This window comes from Rhipicephalus microplus, chromosome X (assembly GCF_043290135.1).
Source record: "Rhipicephalus microplus isolate Deutch F79 chromosome X, USDA_Rmic, whole genome shotgun sequence".
NCBI classification, from domain to species: Eukaryota; Metazoa; Arthropoda; class Arachnida; order Ixodida; family Ixodidae; genus Rhipicephalus; species Rhipicephalus microplus.
The window spans coordinates 484,780,324-484,794,096 of record NC_134710.1 but is presented as its reverse complement, the minus strand read 5'-3'; the positions used below and the strand labels follow the sequence as shown (position 1 = coordinate 484,794,096).

The window sequence follows — 13,773 nt, the reverse complement described above, 5'->3', positions numbered from 1 at the left end:
CATTCCACTCTGCCGAGAGGAATGTCTCGGCAGAGTGGAACCAGTCGATGACGCACAAGTCCTTGACGTACCCGATGACTCGCATTGTCCCAATTCCCGTACCATCAGTGCTGTTTTCACTTCTGATCCGTCATCTCCTGATGTATTTGACCCCTACATTGATGACAACCTTACGTCGGTACAGCGTTCCCAGCTTCTAGACCTGTTGCAAGAATATCGTTCTTCTTTTGATGTCGGGCGAAGTTCTCTCGGTCGCGCGTCCACTGTTACGCATTGTATCGACACTGGTGCCCATCCACTATTACGGCAATGTCCATACCGCATGTCGCCTGCTGAACGTTGGGAAATTAATGAGCAGGTTGACGGTATGCTCCGACGCGACATTATTCGGCCCTCGGACAGTCCATGGGTGTCTCCTGTTGTTCTTGTTGCGAAGAAATATGGTTCTGTTTGGACTGCCGATGGCTCAATAAGATCACTCACAAGGATGTTTACCGACTGCCGCGCATCGATGACGCAATTGACGGCCTTCATGGAGCCGAATTTTTTTTCCCTCTCGATCTGTGCTTGGGGTACTGGCGAGTACCCATGGCTGATGACGCTCGCCCGAAGACTGCCTTCATCACACCTGACGGCTTGTACGAATTCAACATCATGTCATTTGGTCTATGTAATGCACCTGCAACTTTTGAGCGCATGATGGACATCGTTCTGCACAACTTGAAATGGCACACGTGCTTGTGTTACCTCAATGACGTTTTTGTCTTCGCTCCAGATTTCTTCATGCATTTCTAACGTCTGAAAGAAGTTTTCACACATGTGAGCAATGCCAGCTTGCAACTAAATGTGAAGAAGTGCCACTTTTCAGCACGACAACTCACCATCCTAGAGTACGCCGTGTCCAAGGATGACATTCTTCCTGACCCAGCCAAGCTTCGGGCCGTGGACGAATTCCCCAAACCTGCGTCCATCAAAGAACTGCGCAGTTTCGTGGGCCTGTGCTCATACTTCCGACGCTTCATACGAGACTTTGCCACGATCAGATCACTGCTAACGTCGCTCCTTGGAAGTTACGGGCCCCTTAATTCGTGGTCATTCGAGTGCGATGACGCGTTCGTAAAGCTGCAACATTTGTTGACGTCTCCTCCCATTCTATGCCACTACGACCCTACGGCCCCAACGGAGGTGCACATGGACGCCAGCGCTGTAGGCCTCGATGCTGTCCTGGTGCAGCGAAAACCTGGATTCCCTGAATATGTCGTAGCATATGCAAGCTGTACACTCACGAGAGCCAAGACAAACTACACCGTCACGGAAACAGAGTGCCTGGCGATCGTCTGGGCCTTTACAAAGTTTCAACCTTATTTGTATGGTCGCCCATTCGATGTCGTCAGCGACCATCATGCACTATGCTGGCTGTCATCATTGAAGGATCCCTCACGCCGTCTCGCCCATTGGGCTCTTCGCTCACAGGACTACGACATCCGCGTGCTGTATCGCAACGGACGCCAGCACGCTGACGCCGATGTCCTCTTGCGCTCCCCTCTGAATGAAGATGACGTGCTCTGCTCAGTATCCTCGGTTGCTGTTTTTGCCATTGATGTTGACATCCTCACTACCGAACAGTGAAAGGATAATTGGATCGCCCCGCTGATCGACTTGCCCTCTGATCCGTCTGCAATGCCATTCACGCGTGCCTTGCATCGTCGAGCTCACCATTTTGCCATTTGTGACGGCCTCCTACACCGACGCAATTACGATTCCGATGGCCGGCAGTAGTTACTCATGATACCCCGCAGTCTGCGGTCGGAGACGTATGAATCCTTTCATTCTGATCCGCAATGCGCGCACTCTGGGGTATTCAAAACCTACCATCGCAATTGACAACGCTACTTCTGGTGCGGGATGTACTGCTACGTGCAGTAGTTCGTTCGCTCCTTCTTCGCTTGCCAATGCCACAAACCATCAGCACACATGTCGCCAGCCGGTCTGCAACCGTTACCTTGCCCGACCATCCGTTTGGGCACATAGGTATCGATTTGTATGGACCACTTCCCCTGACGTCGACCGGTAACCGCTGGGCCATCGTCGCCGTAGATCATTTAACGCGATACGCCGAAACCGCCGCTCTTCCTGCGGCTACTGCGCGTGATGTTGCATCTTTCCTACTGCATCGATTCATACTGCGCCACGGTCCATCCCAGGAGCTTCTCAGCGATCGAGGTCTTCTTGTCAGAAGTCGTCGAAGCCATTCTCACAGAGTGCCATTCTGTCCACCGCAAAACTACTGCTTACCACCCGCAGAGGAATGGTCTCACCAAACGCTTCAACTGCACCCTCGGGGACATGCTTTCGATGTACGTCGCCGCCAACCACACGAATTAGGATACTATACTGCCCTTCATCACCTACACCTACAACACCGCCCTTCAGAGCATGAGCAATTTTTCACCTTTCTTCTTGCTGTACGGAAGGCACCTGTCACACACCATCGACACGATACTCCTGTACACGCCGGATCCATCTGAGTGTGCACCTATTTCTGAGACAGCCAGGCTGGCTGAAGAGTGTCGCGAGCTTGCCAAGACTTTTACGATGCATGAGCAAGAGTGACAGAAGAATATTCGTGATGGCTCTGCCACTTCTGAGCCCACGTTTCTTCCTGGTTCCCTCATATGGCTCTCAATCCCAACCTCTGTAACTGGCCTTTCTTTCAAACTACTCCCAAAATACGAAGGCCCCTGCCGTGTCATCGAGCGCACATCTCCGGTCAACTATCTGATTGAACCAACTGAACAATCTTCGTACATGCGCCATCGCGGACGTGGAGCGCCTGAAGGCTTACTATGACCCGCTCATAGTGACAAGCTGTTGATTCGCCAGGTGGCTCCCTCTTCGACCCCGGGGGTGATTGTAGAAGCCTCCAAACACTGAAATGGGTAAAACTCTCAAGTGCTTTCTAGTGGGTCTACCCAAAAACGACGCCACTCGCGCTGAGAGTCCGTGCTTGGCTGGTACTGTCGCCATTGTGTGTGCTCGCTGTGTGCCAGCTAATAAACGCTGGTAATAAATATATATATATATATATATTTATTCGTCTCCTATAAATAAATATATATATATATATATATATATATATATATTTATTTATTTATTTAGCTTAGTGTTTTCACAGCCTAGCTCTCTGCTTCTTATGGCGGAATGACCATATTTTATGCACTATTTATTTGTCCTCATGCTTGACAAAAAGTAAAAACAATACTTTAATTAGCCTAGTGCCTTTGCAGCCCAGCACTGTGCTCCTTACGGCAGAATAACCATCACATTGCTTTATCATGGTGCTCTTTATTGTACTTCAACATGAGCAAAACTCATCGTAAATGACACGTTTTCTTTTTTGTCAATGCTGGCAGTCATGGCGGCAGTAGTACATGTGAACAGTTGTATAACCCATCCACAGCAAGGGCTTAATGGACTGAACTTGAGACCTGTGCTCATCAGATATCGGAAAGGACAACATGATATAAGTGTCAACTTCACAGAAATCGACAAGTTGCAGTGTGTTTAACTGTTGATGCAGTTAGTCAAAATGTGACCCAGACAAATGTACAGTGTTCCCAGCACTCTGATCAACACTACACTACTAACATGCTTGTAGGTACATGTTTCTGTGATTAAAGCCAAATGTTTTTTTTTTCATTGTGATTAAACTAAAGCTTCAAACTTATTCAAATATTTAAACTCACTTTGATTTGAATGTAAGATATTGGACATTTCAAAGTAGTTAAAATGAACGAATAAGGGTATACTAGTCCACATGTAACACCCCTGTAATGGTTCTTTCTCAGTGCAGCGGATAGATATTGTACCGTGAATTCACCTAACCAGGAAAAATTCGCACCGCCACGAAGCCTCATATCAAGGTTAAATGAAAATGTTACTCTGACATAATTTTTGAAACTTTAAGAACTTGTTGTACTGGCTTATGTGCTCTAAATATAGTCAGCTTTTAAATGTAGCATATTTCACAGGTTATCACCATGATATCAAAGCCAGTAGAACCGGCTTTGGAAGGTGAACAGCCAAATGAATAAATTTTCCATTCTTTAAAAAAAAATTGTTTTTTTTTTCTTTTTTTTTCTTTTTCTAATCACCAAACTAGAGTCGTACTACAGTTTTCTTGTTAAAATGAGGTAGCAATTTATACATGAGCATAGTGTGGGCATTTGTTACTTTCATCGTCCTCATCCCTGCATGATCACAATCACCATTATCAGCTTGTCTCTTTGTCCTCATTGCCCCCCTGGGTCATCATCATCGTCATCGTCTGTGTACTGGCTCTGCCCGTTCGTTTTGCAAGGTCTTTCCTCAAATAAAGGCTGACGCAGCCAAGACTTCCAAGACTTCATACGTGGTGGAGGTGGATTTTCGGTCCTCTGACCTCCCGCAGCCCGCTATACCCCCTGGAGCTTCGTTCAGGCCGCCGCTTGCGCCCACAGTCAGGCAGCATGTCCCAGACCGAGCCTGCCGGCACTGATGTCATCAACCACACACCGCCGCAAGCTGCCCCTCCTACTTACATACACGGACATCAGCGGGAACCCCCGCTCTTCGCTGGTCTTCGGGGAGAAGACGTAGAAGACTGGCTTGATGACTACGACCGCGTAAGTGCCGCTAATAGGTAGGATGAGGCCGTCAAACTGCGTTACGGGCCTTTTTATCTGATCGGAGTCGCGAAGACATGGTATTTTAACCACGTTGTTGACTTACCCGACTGGGCTACCTTCCAGTAGCAGCTGCGACACGTCTTTGGGACACCCAACATTCGATGCGCCGTCGCGAGGAGGACACTCGATACTCGCCGACAACATCCCGGTGAATCGTACACTTCATACATCGAGGATGTCCTCGCACTCTGCCGGCGTGTCAATCAATCCATGCCGGAATCGGACAAAGTGCACCATATATTGAAAGGCATTGGGCCTGTTGTCTTTAATGCCTTCGCTGTGCAAAACCCAGCTACCATCGCTGATGTCATGACGACATGCCAGCACCTTGATGCGCTGGACTCCGTTCGCCTTCAACCGGACATTGGCGACCACCACTCCACGTCAGATGGCCATCTGCGGGACCTCATCCGAGACAATATATGCGAAGAATTACAGTCCATGGGCTTCACACCTCCTACACCGCGACCTACACAGCCTTTGAGAATGCCCTTACGTGACATCATCAGGGAGGAACTTACATCCCTGACTGGCTCTGCGCCCGTACAGCCGCCTGCTTCTCACCCTATATCCACGTACCCTCAAGTTGCTTCCGTGCCTCCCAGCGACGCCCACGCAACATTGCCGCGTCCATCCTTTGCGTCAGTTACTGCCGCTCTCCCGGTGAACTACCATTCCGTGCCCCCTGACCCTTCGGCCCACCTGACCGCGCTATCTCCATGTGCCCCGAATGCCTTCTATTCCCCACCGTGGCGCTCGTCTCGCCCTGTATGCTACTACTGTGGCCATCGCGGCCACATATCTCGTTTCTGCCAAAAGTGCCCGCAAGATGAGCGTCGAAACGACGTGCGTGAACGGGTTTGTACACCGGGGTGTCTTATTCAGGTCGCCATTATTCGTCTCCCCCGCACCGGTCTCCATCTCCTCCTGCATCGACTGCATCACGAAACAGCCGAAACACGAGACGCCGCTCGCTTTCGCCTTCGCCCTTCCGCCGTTTCACTTCTCCACTTCAGCCCACCTCATTCACCTCTGATATTCATTCAGAAAACTAAGTGATGCAGTTTGTGGAGGAAAAACTGCATTCGAAATTAGAACTGAAATTCCTCCATCAGGCCCGTGTAACATGGTTTCTGTGAAAATGGGAGGAGTGCGAGTCGATGCTTTGGTGGACACAGGTGCGACATTGTCTGTGATACGTGCTGATTTGTGTGAACATTTAAGGAAAGTAATGACGCCTTACGATGGCCCCACGTTAGTTGCTGCCCAGGGGAACGTCATTCGCCCTTCCACGTTTTGTACTGTGCGTGTTTTCATCGACGGCATCCGCCATCATGTCCAGTTTGCTGTCCTGTCCCGCTGCTCTCACGAACTAATTTTAGGGTGAGATTTTCTATCATCTGCTTTCGCGGCGATTTGTTGTGGACAACGCGTCGTTCACCTCGCTGACAACGACTACATGCTTGACGATGACAATCAGAAGCCACTTCGTCTGGTCGCTGCGAAAGACATCGAACTGCCGCCACTACAAGAGCAAATTGTCAGCATTACGTCCAACGACATCTGTCACGGGGATGCATTGGTCTCACCGTCACCAGTTTGCGTTCGCAAAGATATAGTTCTTCCGTCCGGTGTGTTCGTTTTTGCAATGGCTCGGCACTTGTCACCGCCGTCAACTCTACACCGGAGAAGATCTTACTGCCACAGGGCACTACTGTGGCCCGTGTTGCTGACTTCGAGCCTGTATTTGTCACGCCACTTCAGGCCATCGCATCCAAAGAACCTTGCCTCGGTGAGCATGTTTCTTCTTCTGCCTTTATCATCACTATCAGCAGCGAATTGACATATTCACAGAGGCAGCAGCTGCTCGCATTGTTACAGAAACATGCAAATTCTTTTGATATTTGCTCATCTAAGCTGGGCCGCACTAATACTACAGTACATCGAATTCAAACTGTTGGGACGTATATCGTACACCGCCGACCCTACCGCGTGTCTCTAACTGAAAGAAAAATTATAGAAGAAGAAAACGTTGCTGACATGCTTTAACGGGAAGTCATCCGTCCCTCATCTAGCCCTTGGTCGTCTCCTATTGTTTTGGTCCATAAAAAGGATGGCTCTGTGCGGTTTTGCGTGAACTACCGGGTGCTCGATAAGATCACACGCAAGGACGTGTACCCTATGCCACGCATTGACGACGCCCTTGATTCCCTACAAGGCGCGGCATTCTTTTCAAGCATCGACTTGCGTTCTGGGTACTGGCAGATACCCATGCATGAAGACGATAAGGAGAAAACGGCATTCGCAACCCCTGACAGGCTATATGAATTCAACGTGATGCCTTTCAGGCTCTGCAATGCACCCGCGACTTTTGAGCGCATGATAGATACCGTGCTGCGCAGCCTGAAATGGAAAAGTTGTCTTTGCTACCTGGACGACATTATTATCTTTTCGTCAACGTTTCCTGAGCATCTAGAATGATTGGATCAAGTTTTGACGTGCCTTGCCGGCGCCGGGCTTCAAATAAACACCAAGAAATGCACTTTCGCTAGCTAATCTATCAAGGTCTTAGGACACGTCGTTATCAAAGATGGCATCCGGCCCGACCCTGACAAGATTTCTGCAGTCCTTCACTTTCCACGTCCCGAAAAACCAAAGGATCTTCGCAGTTTCCTTGGCCTCGCCTTCTATTTTTGCCGGTTTATCCAGAACTTCGCTTGTATTGCTGCTCCATTACACCAACTACTTGCTTCCAACGTTCCCTTTCTGTGGTCTCAAGAATGTCAAACGGCATTCGACATGTTGAAGCGAGCACTCACGTCTGAACCTCTGCTCTGCCACTTTGACGAAGCCGCACCGACTATCCTCCATACCGACGCTAGCGGCCTTGGTATAGGGGCCGTTTTTCTACAACGCGACAAGTCTTTCCTAGAGAAAGTTGTTGCATATGCCAGTCGCGTACTCACCCCTGCCGAAAAGAACTACACTTGCAGGAGTACGACTTTGACATAACTTACAAGTCAGGCAGAAAACATCAAGACGCCGACGCTTTATCTCATTGCCCGCTTCCAACTACCCATATCAGCGGTGGTGAGAACTCAACCGCCACGTCTACCAAAGTTCATACGCTCGCATCAATAAGACAACCCTCTTCGGAGGACGAGCCAGCATTTATCTCCCACCAGCGGTCCGATTCATACTGCAGACGCACGATGGACAACCTTTCGGGAGTTTCTCATCCACCCAACGCGCGACTCCGTCGTCAACTCCTGCACTTTAAGCTGGACAATGGGGTTCTCTACCGCCAGGTCTATCACCCTGACGGTCAGCGCTGGGTTCCTGTACTGCCACGCTCTCTTCGACTTCAGGTGCTCGAAGCCTTCCACGACGACTTCACTGCTGGTCATCTTGGTTATAAAAAAACTCTTGACCGCATTCGATGTCGTTATTACTGGCCTGGCCTTTCTTCTAGTGTAGTGCGGTACGTCGGCTCCTGCTACCCATGCCAGCGTCCTAAACTCCCCACGTCTGCACCTGCTGGACCTCTACAGCCACTTCCGTGCCCTTCAATGCCGTTCGAGGTTGTAGGTGTTGACCTTAACGGGCCTCTCCCCATCACATCTGCTAGCAAACGATGGATAGTGACCGCCGTGGACCACCTGACACGCTACGCTGAGACTTCCTCTGTTATTACAGGCTCAGCTGTGGAAGTTGCAGACTTTATTCTTCACGCAATAATACTGCGTCATGGGGCTCCTCGTGTACTGCTTAGTGACCGCGGCAAAGTGTTCCTGTCACAAATGGTAAATGAAGTACTGCGCGCTTTTGGAACTACTCACAAGACAGCTTCAAGCTACCACCCTCAGACAAATGGTCTCACAGAAAGATTTCATCGAACCCTTGCTGACATGATAGCCCTTTACGCCCAACCCGACCACAAAAACTGGGATACTCTTTTACCATTCCTGACATTCGCTTAAAACACCGCCGTTCAGCGAACAACTTGCTATTCACCATTTTACCTCGTGTACGGACGCACCCCGACTACCTTTCTCGACGTCTCCTTCTTTAACAGCCATGGGAATTCATGTCAGTCTTCTAGCGAAGAATACATTTCCCGCCTGGCCCAGTCTCGCCATCAGGCTCGCATCAATACTGAAGCGAGACAGCACGAGCGGAAGATCATCTATGATGAATCCCACCGCGTTGTGTCTTTCCAACCTGGTGACGAGGTGCTGCTTTTGACACCTATTTGCACTCCTGGTCTTTGTGACAAATTCCAACCACGCTTCATGGGGCCATACATTGTTTTAGAACAGACTTCGCCAGTTGATTATCGTGTCACACCACTCGTCGCCCCAACAGACCGCCGCTACCGCAGCACAGAGATTGTCCACGTTTGTCGCATGAAACCTTTCTTTCACGCGACGTTCCCCGTCACTTTGACTTACGGCGGCCAGGATGTCCGCTTCCAAGTGGGGGCATTAGTGTGGGCATTTGTTACTTTCATCGTCCTCATCCCTGCATGATCACAATCACCATCATCAGCTTGTCTCTTTGTCCTCATTGCCACTCTGGGTCATCATCATCGTCATCGTCTGTGTACTGGCTCTGCCCGTTCGTTTTGCGAGGTCTTTCCTCAAATAAACGCTGATGCAGCCAAGACTACCAAGACTTCATAATATTTATTATTAACTCATGAAATTGAGGGCTCATTAAAGGGCCCCTGATGCCAAATTCGGGAACTCGAGATGCTTGTGCTGTTTGAAAGTCCTGCGTGTGGGGGCACTCTGGATGGATTAATAATTATGAGCATTGCCTATGAGATATTTTAATTTGGTTTTAAAGAAAAGGTGCATGCTCTTCCGAGTATTCTGGTGCAGTCGACATTGTCTGTGGTGTGATGTTGACCGGTGGTCCCCTTGGGACATTGCAGAGATAAAGTAAGTATTGTCGTTGTCAAGGAATGTTTGCGGGGCACTCCAAATAGCCCGTCTGGCCCTCAGCGAGGACTATTGTTCGTCACTCATTCTCGCTCTATTGTTGGGCTGCTCCCAAGGTGGGTTTGACTGCGTTCGCAAGGAATGCCTTTCTTTTTTCTATGGGGACATGCTTGAAGCACCACATCGTTTCATTCTTCATAAGCCACAGGTGCCCCTATTGGAAAACGGCGCGTGCAGCGTCACCAAAGCTTGAGTGCACGTAGTTTCACGTGCTGCCCCACTGTAGAGCGCTAGTTTCTTATAGTATTTAATGGCCATTTCAAATTGATGTAAAATCATTGTGAATGAATGATGCTCGCAATAATTATACCATGCTTCAGAGTATTTACAATTCAATTACTGCATTACCAGAAGCAAACCTACAAATTGGTTTGTAGTTAGTTTTTGTATCCAGCCTCCCTTATATGCCTCCCTTATATTTAACAATATTGCATGAGTGTCGACTGTGCACAATGTCATCTTTTTATGATGGTAATGATCTGTAAAACTGGCAGTAGTCTGCCCATGTGTATAAAGAAATTTCAACCACAAGAATCATCCACAATCTTGTTGCTTTCAGAAGAAAATTCAGAAGCTAATTTGTGGGGCCACGTTACACATGGTGACGAATAGCGGGGTCACAAAACTGTTTGTTTTTTGTAGAACCCCAGATCTTGCATGCAATGTCACTGTTGTCAATCATAGTTTGATTTGATCTTTTCATTATGTAACTATTGTTTCTCTTCTTTTTGTTTCATTAAGGAGTCCAACTAAGACACTGTGCTGGGGTATATATTGCCCTCTAAGGAATAGTGAAGGAGATGGCACTTATTCTGGAGATGCTTTGTTCACCTGCAAACACTGCTGTCAATCTTGCAGATCATTGCCATTCTAAGGGGCTGCTGACACATCAGTGGTCGATGCTTGTGTGGTATGGTTAGACATTTTTTCTTTAGTTTTTTTTTTTTTGCTTTTTTCTTTTGTTCAGTTATGCAGCTGACCCTGAAGTCCAATGTGTTACATGCAAGCACTGCCCTTGCCTACTTCGTGTTTGTTCTCAAAGCTGCTGACATGGATACTCACAGTGGTAAGTAGCATTCCCATTTTCTTTCTCAAAAGTGGCAACTCAACGTTGTCTTTGTACTTGGATGTGCTGCAATATCTGACATGTAAACAGGTCATATTTACAAGCCTATAAGCCTACAAGAAATGATGCAAAAAGGTTTTGGGTAAACTTGAGACGCATTGGGTAATAAACAAATGACATAACAGAGGAACCTAAGGCGACCTCGTGTCAGTGAGAACTGGCCCTACAATCATCACATGATGCCCATTTATCAAGGTCAAAATGACTGCTCCTTATTTATTGACCATAAAGTCCAAAATGTGCTTCAATGAAGAAAACTAAGTTCTCCATGGTGTTATTTGCTTTCTCTACTGGGAGCTGGAAAACTGAGCACCTTGATCTTCATTAGGCCCTGTTTTCTCACATTTGGAGTGCAATGCTCATTTATCATTCATGTTTTCAATTATGTGCCAAATACTTGTAACTTTCACATGCATATTCTCCTACAGGGCTACCTTTTTTGTCAATTGTGCTGTCTATTTCTCACATTTGCTTACCTGGTAGCTCAATTTGAGCATTTTGAAACAATTGGTTTCATTTTATGTTTTCTTGCCCTTTGTCATTGGCTCATTCTGCTACAGAAAACAGCCGCTGGAATTGTGATTGGCGATAAGAACTTAGATGTCACTTAGCGAAAATTTTAGAGTGGCATGCGTAGCGGGGCGGACTCTGAAATTCTTTATTAGCATTGCGTGTTCCTCTTGCAGCTGTGGTTTTCCTGTCGACACTGTTGGGTGTAGTCGCCAACGCGCTTATTTGTGGTAGGCCAGTGCCTTGTTGCATAAACACGACATCAGCTAACCTGTATGCGACGTCGCCACATCTTTGCAGTGCTGTAGCACGTGGGTTCGCAAACGGGGGTTCCCGCGACCAAGGAATTTTTAAAGGACATCTTAAAGTTCCGTCCGCGAGTGGCCAGAATGAGTGCAACGTGCTACTGTTTTACTCCCATCAGTAGCTAATTTGTGTATTTATAAACAAACCAATTTCCATTGCAATTTGCACTTTGCGAGGCCATCACATGCCGCATTCGAGCATGGGGTGTTGGCAGGTAGCAAAAGACCCACGTGGTATCCCTCTCCTTATGGAGAGAGAGGGCTGTGTGCCCTTTCTTTCTTTTTGACATACTTCATTACTCCATTACAGCCTGATAACCATATGGTCACGTGCTTGCTCTAGAAAGACGATGGCAGTTGTGCATGTGCCATGAATCAGGACTATGAAATAGACGAAAAAGAAGAACTCGCTTGCGCGTTCTATTAAAAAGACCGACACATTTCTGGTGTCTGGATCTTTGCAGCAAGACCTCTGTTTTGACGCGGTTACACTGGTGGAGCTGCTGGAGCCTACAACCTGATGCAGGACAGTCTTGCTCGGACCCATTCACCTAGTGCAGTGACTTAGCCCCTCGTCACAACTGCAGTGCACTGATTCAGTCGGTGCTTACTAGGCCTAAGTCCGGAGTCCGCACCTGTTCCGCCTCTTGCCAGCATGGCAGCTCCTACCACATCCACGGTTATCCTTCTATCGCAGACCACTCTTTCCTCGCAGGTGACTCTTGAACATCCTCACGTTCCTGAAATTTCTCGTGGGGAAGAGTACGAGGATGTTGAGAACTGGCTCAAACAGGTCGCTGTATCCAACCACTGGAGCGAACAGCACAAACTTGGCCGTGCATATTTTGCACTGAAAAATAGTGCTCACGTGGTACGAGAACCGCAAGGCTACTTTCCAATCTTGCCAAAATTTCCGTCGAAAGCTCCTCTCCACATTTTTTAACTCTGACCGACGGGATAGCACGCTGCAATTGATTGAGGCCCACGAGCAAAAACCCAACGAAACAGCCGCCATGTACGCAGAGGGTGTGATCCGTCTGTTTCGACAAGCTGACCCTGACATGCCCGAGGCAAAGAAGCTGTGCCACCTAATGTATGGTGTTAATGAACCAGTGTTTGCGGGCCTCATACGAAATCCACCTACAACAGTCAAAGAATTCATAAGAGAGGCGACTGTCATTGAGCTCGCATCGCAACAACGATGCCGATACTTTGACCACCTGCCGAACCACCCGGCAGTAAGTGCTGCAGCTCAGAGCACTGCCCTCTGCGAAAGTTCCCTGCAACAAATGATCAGAGAAATACTGCATGAGGAACTTTGGGCCCTCTGCGTTCCTCCTACCCAACCGCCTGTCGCATCTGTTGCCGAAATCGTCCGCCAGGAGTTGAGGCAAGCCGTTACACCACCCGCGCCAAGTCCTGAACCACATCCAGCGAGCTACGCTAATGTAGCTTGTCGTCCTCCACCGTCATTCATGGCGATGCCCTTCCAGCCACGACCCGCTGCCGTACCTTGGTGGCAACGGGATTCCATGAGACGACCACCAGTTCGCTGAACTGACTTAAGGGGCATGGCGAACTGTAGACCTATTTGCTTCCGCTTCAGAGAACCAGGTCACATTGCCCGCTATTGCCGTTATGACGATTTTGGGTTCGGGAACTTTTATCGTCCCGCTTCTTTTCGCTCGGAAGACCGTCGCGCCCATAATGCTGATCAACTGTCGCCTGGCCAAGCGACTCCATCGCGTCGCTGGCGATCTCCATCACCTGCGCATCACCAAGACTTCCCGAAACCTATAAGCTACGCGGACGTCACCAGAGGCCGTTCGCCTAGCCTGCGCCGGGAAAACTAACTGCTGTGACCTCCAGGGGCAAAGTTGCCAATCGTCGAGACACCGAAAAGTTCCCTCCATCATCGCAAGAAGATATGACGACAACGACGATGAATACTAATGCCGATGAAGTTGTACGTGCCGATCTGGGCGTTCTCATTGACGGACATCACGTTACAGCACTGGTCGACACTGGCGCCGGCTTCTCGATCATGCGACAAGAACTTGCTGACCACCTTAGAAAGGTCAAGACACCGTAGACAGGGTCGC

At 48.6% G+C, this 13,773-nt stretch overlaps 1 protein-coding gene across 15 annotated transcripts in view; it reads left to right on the top strand.

The window, feature by feature from the left end:
- Positions 1–13,773, top strand: part of LOC119160784 (uncharacterized) — a 708,235-nt gene that overhangs the window by 511,634 nt on the left and 182,828 nt on the right. For all 15 annotated transcript variants that reach the window (XR_012887742.1, XR_012887741.1, XR_012887743.1 and 12 more), the window contains one exon: positions 10,698–10,796. Coding sequence is in view for 12 of the 15 variants with exons in the window: in XM_075880899.1 (XP_075737014.1) it covers positions 10,698–10,796 (99 nt within the window). In the remaining 3 variants the exon portion in view is untranslated. The remainder of the gene's footprint in view (positions 1–10,697; positions 10,797–13,773) is intronic.